The following is a 15,090-nucleotide window of genomic DNA, read 5'->3' as shown; positions in this document are numbered from 1 at the left end:
AGACAGGAATATTAGGAACTGCTTAGATTTAATAAAGTTAAAATGCAGCTATAACGTCATTCAAAACAGTGAAACCCAACATCTAACTTTATAAAAATAGGAGAGGCCCAATTCTGCCATTTAAAGCTATCATCCTGGCTATTACTCAAAATGAATTTTGCTACTTAGAAGTAGTTTACTTAAATAAGGGAGAGGAGATGTTGCTATCTATTTTTGCTAAGCCCAGGAGAATCTGATAGGAAAAGACAAGCTGTGAGAAGTCCATTTGGCAGTACCTAACTGCTCTTCTCCATAGAGTGAAGGTTACAGTCACTGAATTTGGACACCTGGAACTGGGATTTGAACCAGGTCTGAGGCTTAAGTCTTGCTCTTCCTCCCTATGAAACATTTATGCTCTCTGTTGCTAGTGATCTGGGAGAAGAGAGAGTCCCTCAGAATCGGCCCATCCCCCAATGCTCCAGCAGAGTCCTCTCTGGCTTGGCCTGCTGGGAGGGAGAGGAAGATGAGCATTTGGGAGGGAGAGGAAGATGAGCGTTTGGGAGGGAGAGGAAGATGAGCGTTTGGGAGGGAGAGGAAGATGAGCATTTTAGGGGGAGAGGAGGATGAGCATCTGGGAGGGAGAGGAGGATGAACTTTTGAGGGGGAGAGGAGGATGAGCATTTGAGGGGGTCATAGTTTCACTGTGAAGACCCTGAAGCCTCTGTTCTTAGCAACCTCATCCCTCAAGCCTGAGGTCTGGGCTGAGTGTGGGGGGCATGGCTGGTGGTCTGGCCTGAGGTCACTTTTGCTCTCTAGATGCTGGGCATCCAGTCACCCCCTTTATTCTTGCCTCCAAGATGCCATATTAGTGTTACTAGCTGCCTTTTGTCTCAAGCTGTCTCATTTGAAGCAAGTCTGGGGTGCCAGAGGCTAATTGGAGCATTGAGGTCACAGGCTACTACAGCCACCGGGACGCCTCAGTCTCATTGTGTTCATGGTGAGAGTAGAGCGCATTCTCCCCGCATAAATCATAGGGTGATACACGGAAAATCTGCCGTGTGGTACAGAATGAACCGCAGGGTAGCAGATGGGGCACTGCAGAGGAATCCAGGAGACCTGGGTTCTGGTGGCTCTTCCACTGATGTGCTCCGTGTTCGTCACCGTGCTGCCAAGCCTCATGTACCTCATTGGTGACATAAGACGTCAGACTGGATAGGCTTCTGGTGTTAGCTGAATGCAAAGTTATGATAACCCTCCTTTCCGTGTGCGCAGTACCATTTGAAGTGCCTTGTTAAGACTGGGAGCATGGCTCAGTGATGGAGCACTTGCCTAGCATACCCAGCGCCGTAACAAACACAGTCAAACAGTGCTTGCCTAAGTACCCTGTGCTGTGTATGGTTAGTGAGGTAGTACCGCTATCATTCCCATTTTGTCTCTAAAGCAACGGAGGCACAGGGTAGTTCACTGACTTGCCCAGGGTCTCGCAGGCAGGATGGCAGAGCTCACACAACCCTTAATCTCTGTGTTCTTATACCTCTTGTGTGTACGTGAGCCGTGTGGTTACAGTGGTGTGGGTCTGAGGGTGGGGAGGTACTTTTAAGGGGAAGCCTGGCTCTGGTGTGGCTAGCTGGGGACGGTTGCCCTGAAGTGTAAGAGCGACCACACAAGTTGCTGACGTTGCCCATCATTTCTTCTCTTTTTCCTCTCCAGTCTGTGGCAAACGCTACAAGAATCGGCCGGGACTCAGCTACCACTATGCTCACACTCATCTGGCCAGCGAGGAGGGGGATGAAGCCCAAGACCAGGACCCCCGGTCCCCGCCCAACCACAGAAATGAGAACCACAGACGTGAGTCCCTGCTTGTAAGGTTGGGGAGCAAGGGCTGGGGCAGGGAGTGTGGGGAATGATCTTTTTCTTTCCACTCTGGTGTCTCCTGGCAGTAACAACTGATGGGGTTTGGTGTTCTGCAGTACGTTGAGCCCTAAGCCCAGCCAGCCACCACACCTATGGCTGAGCTGAGCACCTAGCTAAGAATAAGCAGGTCAGAGAGGACAGAGAGATGGCTCAGTGGTTAAGAGCACTGACTGATGTTCCAGAAGTCCTTCCTGGGTTCAATTCCCAGGCTGTCTGGTATCCCATCACGCCAGGATAAAAATGAAAAAAAAAAAAAAAAGATAAGAATAAGAATAAGCAGTTCAGAACTCATGTGATCAGCCTTGTCTCCAGACAGAGGTGGGGTGTAAGTGTCCAGCAGAAGGGGCGCGTCCTCACCTGGCCACTGTTACAGGCCAGACCTGTCCGTCTTTTCCCTTGGCGTCAGAAGAACCGCTCACAGCTGTGGGGAGTGACTGATGTTTGCTGGTTGATTGCTATGGTTTCCCTGTGTGGGTCACTACTTAGGGTATCCATCCTGCCATCTGGATGGATACATCCCTTGGGATGACAGTTGGCTCCGAAGACTGAAAGTGATTCTGCAGATTTGTGTGTCTAGTCTCTCCTCCTTCAACTTGCCGTTATGAATTAGGAATCAAAAGGGGGCTAGGCGTTCACCACTCGACTGGCGCTCTCCCATCCGTTATGGTTTCTGGGATGACAAAAACCCCCAAACAGGATGTGGACATGGAATCTGTTGAGCTTGCTTCAAGGTCTGGGTCATACTGAGATCACTGGAGGGATGGGGTGTTTGTGGACATATGATGTGGGTTTCTGCTTTGTTTATACAATTTGTTGGTATATATTTTTAGAACCTTTTTTCGTTTGGATTAAGTTTATTATTTCATGTATGTGAACATTTTGTCTGTGTGCGTGTATGTACACCACATGCATGTGCAGTGCCTGCTGAGGTCAGAAAACTGTGTTGGATCCCTGGGACTGAAGCAACAGGTGGTCGTGAGCTGCCATATGAGCGCTGGGAATTGAACCTGGGTCCTGTGGAAGGGCAGCAAGTGCTCTCGACCACTGAGCTAACTCTCCAGCCCTGGTATATATTCTTAAAGCGAACAGAGAATCCGACTTTTTAAAAAGTCCCTGGATTCTAAATTTAAAGGCGACTCCTGTGTGGTTGAGTATCTCAGCTTATCTGACTGATGCCAGATGGGCACTTCCACCAAATATCTGAAATCATGAACACACCCTCAGCCAAGACCTGTGCTTAGATTTGTGTGTGGTTCTTCCTGGCCTGAGCCCCAGGTTCACTGGTCATGCTGCCTTCTCTTTTAATGTGCTGTGGCTGACACAACAAAATACCTCGGACCAGGAGTTTTAAACTACAGCAATTAGTTTCCCATGGCTCTGGGGGCCTGAGAAGCCAAGGTCAAGGCATTGTCAGTGTTGGCTTCCAGATACCCTTTGCTTTGGCTTGCAGATGGCTGCCCTCTGTCAGCTCTGGCCTTTTCTCTCTGGACACACGATCTAGGGTCTTGTTTTGTGTCCACATGACCTCTTCTTATAAGGTCACCGGGCAGACTGGATTAGGACCCACCCTAATAGCTGCAGTGTGTGTGTGTGTGTGTGTGTGTGTGTGTGTGTGTGTGTGTGTATGTGTATGTGTGTGTGTGTCTGTGTCTGTGTCTGTGTGTCTGTCTGTCTGTCACACTTGCATGTATTCTCAGTTGGTTTTCACCTTACATTTGAGATGGAATCTCTCACTGAACATGAAATTCACTGATTTGGCAAGACTGGCTGTGGAGACCTCCAGAGGTCACTTGTCTCTGTCTCCCCAGCTCTGGGATTGTAGACGTGTACAGCTATTTCCATCTTTTTGCATGGGTTCTGGGGGCAGGGGTCTAAATGCAGGTCTTCACGTCTTCATGACAACCACTTTACCAGCCTGTCTCCCCAGCTCCAATGGCCTCCTTTAACAAACTTTACCCTCTTCATTATTTTCTTCTTCTTCTTCTCCTCCTCCTCCTCCTCCTCCTCCTCCTCCTCCTCCTCCTCCCTCCTCCTCCGGATTTATTTTCACTTTAAATCATGTATATAGGTGTGTCTGTGTATGTGCACATGAGTGCAGTGCCTGTAGAGGCCAGAAGAGGGCATCAGATCCCTGAAGCTGGAGTTACAGGTGGTTGTGAGGCACCCCATGTAAGGCCTGGAAACTGAGCAAGAACAGTGAGCCATCTCTTCAGCACTTTGATTGCTTCTTTATCTATCTCTATCTTCAATAGAGCCAAACGCCAAAGCACTAGAGGTTAAGTTTCAATACAGGAATCTGGAGTTGGGGGAATGCATCCTGTGACATTAATTTGTTTCCAACTTTGAGGGTTCAAGCTTTTAATGTGACAGACCCTTGTTTTCTCACCTCCTATTGCCATCTGGGCAGAATCTGGGAAGCAGGGCTAGAGGAGGAGGGTGGCTTCACTCTTTCTGCACCAGATCCTGAGTATCTATGACACCCGGCTCTCTGTCTGCCCTTTGGGAGAGCTCTCCTTTTCTGTCAGGGAGGAAGATCTGTCTGTACTGAGGAGCTGACAATGCCAAGCCCCTCTCTCTTCTCTTTCCTTTCTCTGGTCTGAGTGTCTAGGAAGTCACAAGGAGCTGTTGCTACTGACCAGGAAGAGGCTGGAGATGATCTTTGGTTTTAGGTGTTGTCTGGGAAGCACAGATTAGTGATTCCTTCTCTCTCCTAAGTCTCTGTTAGCATTCTTTCTCACTCCTCCGGTGCTAGCCTACCTCTTGCGTTTCCTCAACGCCTGGCCATTTGCTCCTGTGTACAGGCATCCAATTTTACAGTGTTTTGATGGCTTTTCCTTTGTGTTCTGTTTTTCCTACCTCTCCTATAGTGTCCATAGTGAGTGGTGGTTTTGCACACATGTGTATATACATGTATGTACATGTGCAAAATCTTGGCAACAACAGTGGGAGGAGACAGTCTCTTCCCCAGCCATTCCTGAGGTCCCCTCCAAGTAGACTTCTGTGACCAGCACTGGCATTCTTTGCTTTATCTATCAGGACCTCAAATGTGAAATTATCAGCAGGCATGCGTCCTCCTTAGGTGTTGTCCCTGAGAGATCACATGGGCTTGCTTAGTAAAGAAGCTGTGCCTTTCCTTTTTCTACACAGAGACATGTCCCATGCTTGTCTCCATCATCTGTGGGCTTGTGAGTGAGCAACATGCTCCAGTTCCTCCCCTTCGCCTGTCCTTCCTTCCTCACTCTGCTGATGGGACACTGGCTTCTTCACAAAGCACCATTTGACTGACCAGAAAGGAATAGCCATTTGTGGGCTAATCTAGGTCCGCCTCATACAAAGACAGTTCCAGAAACACCCCTATTTTAATTCATTTTCTTTTTGTGGTGTCTTCTCACAACTTCGTCTCTGCAAACTCCGTGCCCAGCCCGAATTTCACCCACAGGGAAGTGGGTACAGCAGACAAGCTCTTGGTGTCTGGAGAAGCCATTTTCCCCTAGCCCCAGTTCCTCCAGACAAACCCAGTGGCAGCTGCTCGCCCTGGCTTCTGTGGGCCACACACACTACCGATCTGCTTGCTGCTCCGAATGCGCGCTCTACTTCCTCCCACATGCCCCTGGTGAGCAGGCCCCCGCCATTTTCCTGTGAGCACTAATTGCTGGCATCATTAATACCCAGTCATTAGCTGCTCTCACTGTTTGGGGCTTGGAGTGGGCTCCCATCCACACTGCCCCTAAATGCCACCGGGGCTGCGTGGTGAGCGAAAGTGACAGCTAAGCAGCATCCTGAGGGCTCAGCTCCGTGGTCCTCCCCCAGCCAGGCTTCCAGATCGAGGGAGGGAGGGAGGGAGGGAGGGAGGGAGGGAGGCGAGAGAGCTTAATCCGGGAGGCTAATCTGTGGCTCCCCCAGGAGAAAGTCTGGATGCTGGCAAGTGGAAATGCTGACATTCCCTTTAGTAGAGTTACCGGGTGACCCAGGCGGCTGCCATAGAAAAAGAGTCCCACATCTACAGGAGTATGCAGGGCCCAGGCAACTGGCTCACACCACCCACAGCCACTGAGACCTTTTGACTCTGGTGCTCCTGCTGTCCCTTGCTCCATCGCCTTCAACTGCGTCCTTAGCAGAGCCCATGGCTCAATCCCATACCTGCCACTTTTTAACTGAAAGGGTGGAGTGGCCAGCTGGAGTCAGCACTGACCTTCCCTTCCCCCAGCCCTCACTGCCTTGAGTGGCCAGCTCAGCACTCCACTGCCACCCTGCTGTCCTCCTGTCCCTCCCAGGGGATGCATTCCTGCCTTTGTTCCTCTCCCACTCTCTCATTTTCTGTGTTTCCTCCCTATAGGTTGGCCTCCTTTGCTCTGTGTTTGAGGCTCTCTACCTCAATGACAGATGAGTGACTAGAATGCTTGGCGCTTAGACCTCCCGTCTGGGGAGAGATAACCTTTCTGAGGGGGTCTTCCTCTGCTGGGCTGCTGTCCTTCTCCCCGGATGGGACTGGGTCTTCTTTTTCCCTCAGATTCTCTGACCGCCTTCATCTCTATATAGTTATGCCTGCGTATAGCTGTGGGTATACATGAGTACAAGGAGGGTGGTTTGATCAGAACTCTGAGTGTGAGTGGCATTCAGTTGCTCTCTGTTGTGAGTCTTTTAGAGAAACTTTGGTTAGCAAGATTAACATTCAGAATCTCAACGACCCAGGCCCACAATTTCAAAAATCTTTTTAAGTTCCTTTTGCTTTCTCTGCACAACTGGAATCTACTAAAGATGTTGTTTTCGTGATACTTTTTGGGGTAGGGCTGAGATCAAAGTCTTGGATTTAAGTAGAAAAATGATATAAATAAATTTGTGCTGTCCATTCATTCATTTATTGAATCCATCCATCAGTGCAACTAGCCATCCAACCAACCGTCCATGTATCTATCCACCCACCCACCTATCCACCCATCCATCCATCATCCATCTATCCACTTACCCACCCACCTACACATCCATGCATCCATTCATCCATGCATCTGTCTAGTCCACCCACCCACACATCCATGCATCCATCCATCCATGCATCTGTCCAGTCATCTACCCACCCACCTCCCCACCCATCCATCTACCCTCTCACTCACCCACCCACACATCCATGCATTCATCCATCCATGCATCTGTCCAGTCATCCACCCATCATCCATCCACCCACCCACCCATGCATCCATGCATGCATCCATCCATGCATCTACCCACAATCCATCTATCCATGCATCCATTCATCCATCCATCTATCCACCTACCCACCCACCCACTCATCCATCCACCTACCCACCCATGCATCCATACATGCATCCATGCGTGCATGCATGCATCCATCCATGCATCCATGCATCCATCCATGCACCCCCCCATCCATTCACGCATCTCTCTATCCCCAAGTTTGGTGCCTATGCACTGAATGCTGACTAAGTACCGAGGCTGAGAAGCAGAAGTGTGACTAGGATTTGGCCTCATCTTTGAGGAATTCAGTCTTTGGTGGGAGTACATAATGGATCATGTACAAAGGATGAATTTGTCTAAGGCTCAGAGTCATTGTATGTATTCCACGTCATGAGGCAGGGGTGTTCTTGGTGGGGCACTAGCCTTACTTGTGACTCACTGGACATGGAGATTCTCAGACTCAACCAGCACAGAGTCCTGGGGTAGGAACCAGCATGAAGGGTGTTCTGGTATATGCTGAGGCTTAAGGACCACTGCATTGTAAGGTTTTAAAAGAGTTCACTAAGGAGGGCATGTTCAGGTGGGCCCTTGAAAAGCAAGAAAGAATATTCAGGAGGGAGAAGACACCAGGATTCAGAATGGATGTAGGCAAGGAGGTCTGTCTGAGAGAGAATGGCCATGTTCATATAGTTGATAGCAGCCGGATCTCATGGCAGTATTGAAGTCAGGGCTGAATGAGACAAGAGTCCACAGGTGGAGGCATCTTCCATGCCATGTTGCAGAGTCTTTATTCTGTGGAAATCATCAGAGCCGTTCCTAGAAGTAAAGAGAGGATTTAAAAAGAAGCCCATTATTATTTAATAACTCTTTTATTTATATATTATAATAAATATATGCTTTCACACCAAACTTGGAGTTCTTAAGAGGGAAATATTTTAAAATACTGCTCTATAAAATTGATCTCAAGTTTGCTTGTCAGGCCCATGTAATTGAAGTCGGGATGTCCTAGGTCCCTGGAGGTCAGACTCCTGTGCAGTGGTCACATGTTGGTTCAGAATTAAGCTTCCCTTTCTGTCACTCTTGAGAAGAAAATGCCCAGAGCTAGTCTGCTGTGGAGGGCAGGGTGTACTTTGTGGAACTGTAAAGGAAGAGCCAAATTGATTAAGGATAATGTCTGCTGATTAGATAATCTGGAAATTAGTCTGATAATGTGCAAATTATCTAAGAGCAGTACATGATGTCATTGCCACACTGCTGGGAAAAGTCTAGCAGAGGTTTGTCTTCTGACATGCTTGTCCTCTGTCATAGGCCCAGGAGCAGTTAGCACAGGCTGCAGGAGACGAAGAACATCTTGGAAATGTGCTTGGAAATCTTGGGTATCTCTGAAGGGTATCTGAAAAGCTATAATAACCCATTTAGCCTACTACTTTGAGCTCAGTACTGGTATGTCAGCTCTGGTTATAGAGGAGGTGAGGCAAAACCAGATGTGCAGCTCTTTTTGAGGAAGTCATCTTCTTCTCCCCTCCTACTTTCCCAATAGAGCAAGTCTGGAAACTAGCAACAGATGGTCTTCTACTGAATTATGATTTACAGGGTTTGTAGGCTACAAAGCAGGAAGCCAGATGGGTTGCTTGGAGGTGTAAGTACCTGGAGATAATTTCTCAGCCCTGTGCCTGAGAGGATGGTGATAGTGTTGGAATTGATGGGTCCAGGGTGTGATCCATGACCTTGTCAACCTGCTACCCACTGCTCTGGGAATATGGGTCAGCTACTGACACCTCCCTCCCATTAGTTGCCTCATCTGTAACATGGAGATAACCACCCTAGTCTCATGGGCTTGCTGTGCATCTTCAATGAGATGAAGTAGTGGGATCGGCACTAAACCTGTTTATTGTGAGTAGCCATATCCTATCTGTGCCCTATTTGGACCAGCAGAGCATGTCTGTGACTACAGATGGTTAATCTGAGTCAGAGGCTCTATCTGGGGCAACATGAGTGGACTTTTCTGACATTCTGATGCTAACTTGGCATCCGTGGACATGATCAGAGGCTGACCTGACCCTAGCATATCCTTTGCTAAATCTTAGACTTGGTTCTGATTCTTCTGTCCAAGCAAAACCCAAGAATTTATGGAGCCCTTGCTGTATGTGTGCCCATTTGTGGGGGTATATATATATATATATATATATATATATATATATATATATATATATATATATATATAAAACAAGCCTCCCATCTGGAACAACAAATGGTCATTGTCTTAGTTAGGGTTTCTATTGCCGTGAAGAGACACCATAACCACGACAACTCTTGTAAAGGAAAACATTTAGTTGGGGGCTGGCTTACAGTTTCAGAGGTACAGATAATAGCCCACTCTCATTGTGGCGAGAAGCATGGCAGCATGCAGACACACATGGTACTGGAGAAGGAGCTGAGAGTTCTACATCTTTATCTGCAGGCAGCAGGAGGACACACTGTGTCTCACACTAGACATAGCTGGAGCATATGAGACCTCAAAACCCGCCCCCACAGTGACACACTTCCTCCAACAAGGCCACACCTCCTAATAGCACCATTCCCTATGGGCCAAGCATTCAAACACATGAGTCTATGGGGGCCACACCTATTCAAACCACCACAGTCATTGTCCTTGGAACACTTCTAGGGTAATTGAGGAAGAAGATGGATGCATGAAACCTGGCAAGAGAAAAAGGTGACATGGAATCCAGTCAAGGGTGCCCTCCTGTATCCACCAGGCCACTTTCCTGGGGCTGACGAGTCACATGCTGACTTTGTCTGAGCCTCTATGATTTCTCTCACATTTCTGTCATAATTATATAGAATGTTCAGGATTTGAGGAATTCTACAGACTGAGCAGCGTTGGTGACAACAGTAGCACTCGCTAGCATATCTTGAGTGTCACAGCGCTCAGCCTGCTATGCTTGGCTCATTCACTCGTTACAATAACCCTTTAAGGTGGTTGCTCTCTTGCCCAGAAGCACATGAAGACCAGATGACATTCCTGTGGATATGGCACGAATGTAGATTCGTGAGTTTATCTCTGTTTCCTGAGAAAGCTTGCTTATTTAGGCCTTTGATTTTTCTTCCCGTTTCATCAGAAATGAAATGATTTTGCATGTAGGAGGGGAAAGGGGGGAAAGACATGATGGGAAATCTATTAGGTACCTAGCAGTTTTCACACATCATCTCAAGTAATGCTCACAAGTCCAAGTGGCATGTGCTAGAATTCTCATTTTACGGAGGAGAAAATGGGGAGGTCAGAGAGGCTTGAGTAACTTGTTTCAATGTACCCAGCGAGTTAGAAAGCTGAGATGAGGATGGCTTGGACACCATTCAGCTCTGTTAGGACACTGGAATCCCAAGTGAGGGGTCCCAGGCCCAGGCTCCTGGATCTTTCTCATGGACCTACTGACGATGTCCTTTTTTTACCTGTCAGCTAGCTGTCAAATACACCTCATTACACAGTGGGTTTTCAGAAGCGATGGATGCATTAACAGGCCACATCTTTGTTAGCTTATGCTGCCTATTAGCTTGTGTCTTAGTTAGGTTTCTATTGCTGTGATAAAACACCATGCCAAAAAGAACTTGGGGATGAGGTGGTTTAATCTCACATTTTTAGTTAACATTCCATTGCTGAGGGAAATCAGGGCAGGAATTCAGGCAGGGCAGGACCCCAGAGGCAGGAACTGAAGCAGAGACCATGGAGGGGTGGCTTGCTCCTCATGTCCTGCTCGGCCTTCTTTTTCATAATACCCAGGACCACCAGCCCAGGTGTGGCACTGCCCACATATCAATCATTATTGATTGATCATCAATTAGGAAACAGACCAAAGTCTTGCCCACAGGCCAATATGGTGGAGGCATTTTCTCAATTGAGATTCCTTCTTCTAAAATGACTCTAGCTTGGGTCAAGTTGACCTAAAAACTAGCCAGCACAGTTTGCTTTCTGTTGCTGTGGTAAAACACTGACTGAAACCAACTTGGGGAATAAAGGTTTTATTTTTGCTTGCAAATTAGAGACAATCATTGAGATTGATGCCAAGCAAGAACTCATGCGAACACTTGAAGCAGAAACTGAAGTAGAGGCTATGGAGGGATGCTGCTTACTGGCTTGTACCCTCTGACTTGCTCAGCTACCTTTCTTAGACAATCCATGCATTCCTGCCTTGGGAAGGCACTGCCCACAGTGGAATGGGCTCTTCTATAGCAATTATCAATCAAGAAAATGCCTACAGATACGCCCACAGGTCAATCTCATGGAGGCAATTCCTCAACTAAGGATCCCTCTTTTCAAGATGTATCAAGTTGATAACCAAGATTAGTCATCAAAGACTGTCATAACAGAATTCTAGACTGAGTGGCTGGAGCAACAGAAATTGAATTCTCACAATGCTAGACATAGAGGTCCAAGACCAAGATGACAGCAGAGTTAATGTCCTGTTAGGGCCTTATCCTTGGGATGTACCAGCCACCCTCTTGCTCTGTTCTCATACAACCTTTCCTCTATGTGTGCAGGCAGAGAGAAAGAGAACTCTCTGACATCTTATCCCTACTTCTATCATGATGGCCCCATCCTCACAACTTTACCAAACCTATTTGCTTTCCAAAGACCCCAGCTCCAAATAACACCACATTGGACATAGGGCTTCCATATAAGATCTGGGGGGATGTGGGGATACACTTCGATCCACACCAGACACACTTACTTCTTAAAGCTCTTTGATGACTTTTGCTATTTGTGATGGTCTTATGGACCTTGCCCTTCACATTACAGAGTCTCAATGGGTCTGTAATCTCTAAGCAAGTTTTAGTATAGATTAAAAAAAAAGCCAAACATTACACTATTTTGTGATTTTCCTGAACCTTTTTCTTTTTACTTTGTATCTCACCATTTCCTTAGCTTAAAAAAAAAAAACCACCACCGACAACAACAAAAAACACAAAAAACTTACTCTTTTCATTTAAAAACAATGAAATGTGAAAAATTTACAGTGCATCTTCGGCTGTTATTTTCTTTCAATGCCCATCCCATATCAGATGTTCCTGAACAATATATACGCATCTGTCTCATTCTCTTCTTTTGGCCACCACTGGCTCCGTCATGTGTCACTACAGTGCCTATTCCTCTATTCCCCTGCCTTCTTCTTGCCTCTTGTAGTCTGTTCTCCAAGAGCAGCCTGAGTGGTCTTTTAAAGGGACAAATAGATCACAGCTCACATGTGTGCAATCTGTGCTTCTCACACAAGGCCCTCGTGTTGGCTTCTTAGAGTGTGGTCAGCAGCACCAGCACCACCTGGGACCATGGTGGCCAGTCATCTAGACCCCCAGGAAACCCTTGGTCAGAGGCAAACCTTGAAGGTTGGCCATCTTACTGGAGAACTTGTAAGAAGTTTTCAGGCCCTTCCCTAGATCCATGAACTCCAACTTGAATTTTAATGGACTCTCAATGTGACTTTCATCTCATTTTATTTTTGTGTCGGGGTATGGGGGGGTGGGGGTGGGGGTGGGTGGCACATGTCAGAGAGCACACGCATGGAGGTCAGAGGATAATTTGTGGGAGTGAGTTCTCTTTTTCCACCATGTGGGTCCTAGGGTTCAACTTCAGATTTCAGGTTTGGCAGATGCCTTAACCTACTGAACCTTTTTGGCAACCTCCCCAAATGATTTTCATAGCAAAGTTTAGGAAGCCCTACCTTTTAAAAAACAGTGGTGTGTGTGTGTGTGTGTGTGTGTGTGTGTGTGTGTGTGTGTGTATGTGTGTATATACATATATATATGCATATATGTATATGCATATATGTATATGTATATATGTATATGTATGTCTTGCCTATGTATACTGCCAGATTCTTGGACTTGAGTTTCCTGAAGGCATGGTTGTATGTTGTGGTAAGGTGTATTTGGTGGGCTACCCAAGGACACACAGCCTAGGTTCAGTGCCAAGTTCGTCGTTAACTTTTGCCTTGGATAAGCTGCTTTGCCTTCTTGTGCCTCGAGTACCATTGACGTGAAAGCACAGCATCGATGATGTTATCTCCTGGCTACAATGAAGATGTAGTGAGTCGAGTCATTAGAGCGTGCAGTGTCAGCAGAAAACGTCTGTGGCATCGGCGATAGAGCTGCCACGTGTCCCACGAGAGTCGTGTGTGCCAGTTTAGATCTGAAATGTTCCTCCAAGGCTCGTGTGTTGAAGGCCTAGTCCTTGGCCCACAGGGCTATTGAGGAATGATCAAATCTTTGGACAGGGTGGGGTGGGTGCGGGGGATGGGGGTGGTGGTGGACATAGTGGGAGGAAGCTAGGTCATTGTATGTGTGGGGTGTGACTTTAAAGGGGGATATTGCGACCCTTGCTGCTTCCTGTCTCTCTCACTTGGCTTCCTGATTGCCAGGGGTTGAATAGGTTTCCTCTGTCACATCCCCCTTACCCATGATGAACTGTGCTACTGCAGGCCTAACAACTGACTAGTGAGACCTGGGACCCTCCGTCTCTGCCTCTCAGTACCAGGATTACAGGTTCACGCTGACACACCCAGCTTTTCCCATGAGCTCTGGGGTCCCCAAGCATGTGCAGCAACCGCTTTGCCCACCATGCCACCTCCCTAGCCCTCCACTTGGTGTTTTGAGACAGGATCTCTCACTAGCCTGGAACTCTTGGATTAGGCTAGGCTGTCTGGCCAGCGTTCCCCAGGGATCTACCCATGTTTGTCTCGCCAGTGTGGAGATTAGAAGCATGCACCCTCCACACCGGGCTTCTTCATGTGGGTTCTGGGAATCAGAAGTCAGGTCCTCGTGCTTGTACAAGAGGTCCTCATGTACATCGACTGAACTCTTTTCCTTAATACCCTTTTGTCCCATGCAGCAAACCTTTCTGGCTCCCATCACCTGCCTCTTGCCCTCCTCTCTGGGTGTGTCGTTCTGCTTGGGCCATCATGCCTGGGCTTTGCTGTTTTTTGGTCTCCTAGTCTCTTGGTCTTTTCCTGATCCTTAGGAAAAAAAAGCACAAGGCCCAGCCTTTTCTTTTTTCTTTAAAGACTCTATTCTTAGTCTGTTGGGCACAGAAAATGTGAGTTGTTTTGCAGACTGAGTTCAGAGGTGGCGATGATGGGGAGATCACCCTGGCCTGGCACATTGTCCCTCCACAAAGCCGGGCCTCTGTGAATCTGTGTCTATCCTCTCATTGTTTACTATCAGCTTGGTGACAATCTCATGTGCCAGGTGCCAGGAACACAGAGAAGAAAGGGAGTGCTCCTGCCCTCAGGGAGCTCCTGGCTAATTGGGAAAGAGACGCAGACATGAAAGGATGAAAGCCAGCATCCCTTTGGGTTGGGATAAATTCCCTCTCCTGTCTTTTCTTCTGCACTCTTCTAATCCTCAAGTAATAGACGGAAAAGGACATTAAATAGTCCTCTAACACACTGCCTGCTCTAGACAGGTGTATGCAGTGGTTCCGAGGGACCCCCCCCTCCCCCACTGTGTGCTGAGGCCTCCTCAGAGATGCCAGGCCTCCAAACCTGCCTTTAACTCCTCAGCACCTCGTGTCTAGCTTCCCTGTGGCGTGTGCTGCCTTCTGGCTCACTTTGTCTCACGTTGTCCTTGACGATACAGAGTGTGGCAATTTATCAGGCTCATCCATAAACTTGAAGACTTATTAAATCAGCCCTGGGCCTTCCCTTCTCCAGACAGACTAATCTCAGGGCTACGACCGTTCTACATTGCTGTCCCCTGTCCAGCCTTACCCGCCATTCACATTGTTCTCAGCGCTTGGTGGCCAAATAGTGGGGGAAGAGGACTCTTGATGGTAAAGGTCACGTGGGGAGTGGACCTTGGTGTCCATTTCCCCGAGGGGCTCCTGGGTCCTCTATGTCTTTCTGCATCCAGGGTGAAAGGCATTGTTTGCCTTTTTCCTGGAGCCCAGAAGCAGGGGCTGATTGCTAGGAGGTGGCCACACGCCAGCCTGAATGGAATCCCAACACTTTTATT

At 47.8% G+C, this 15,090-nt stretch overlaps 1 protein-coding gene and 1 long non-coding RNA gene across 2 annotated transcripts in view; one reads left to right on the top strand and one right to left on the bottom strand.

Annotated features, from left to right (window-relative positions):
• The window catches only part of Dpf3 (double PHD fingers 3), a 241,535-nt gene that overhangs the window by 159,969 nt on the left and 66,476 nt on the right, over positions 1-15,090 (top strand). Inside the window, exon 8 of the mRNA XM_059279190.1 lies at positions 1,690-1,827. Within this exon, the coding sequence (XP_059135173.1) occupies positions 1,690-1,827 (138 nt within the window). The remainder of the gene's footprint in view (positions 1-1,689; positions 1,828-15,090) is intronic.
• Positions 7,726-9,880, bottom strand: LOC131923805 (uncharacterized). The gene is made up of 2 exons (XR_009382725.1): positions 9,787-9,880; positions 7,726-7,902 (listed from the first exon to the last, which is right to left on the bottom strand). It is a non-coding gene; the product is annotated as an uncharacterized LOC131923805 (long non-coding RNA).

This window comes from Peromyscus eremicus, chromosome 14 (genome assembly GCF_949786415.1).
Source record: "Peromyscus eremicus chromosome 14, PerEre_H2_v1, whole genome shotgun sequence".
Classification (NCBI taxonomy): Eukaryota; Metazoa; Chordata; class Mammalia; order Rodentia; family Cricetidae; genus Peromyscus; species Peromyscus eremicus.
The sequence above is the reverse complement of the archived record's forward strand: the minus strand, read 5'-3'. Positions and strand labels throughout refer to the sequence as shown.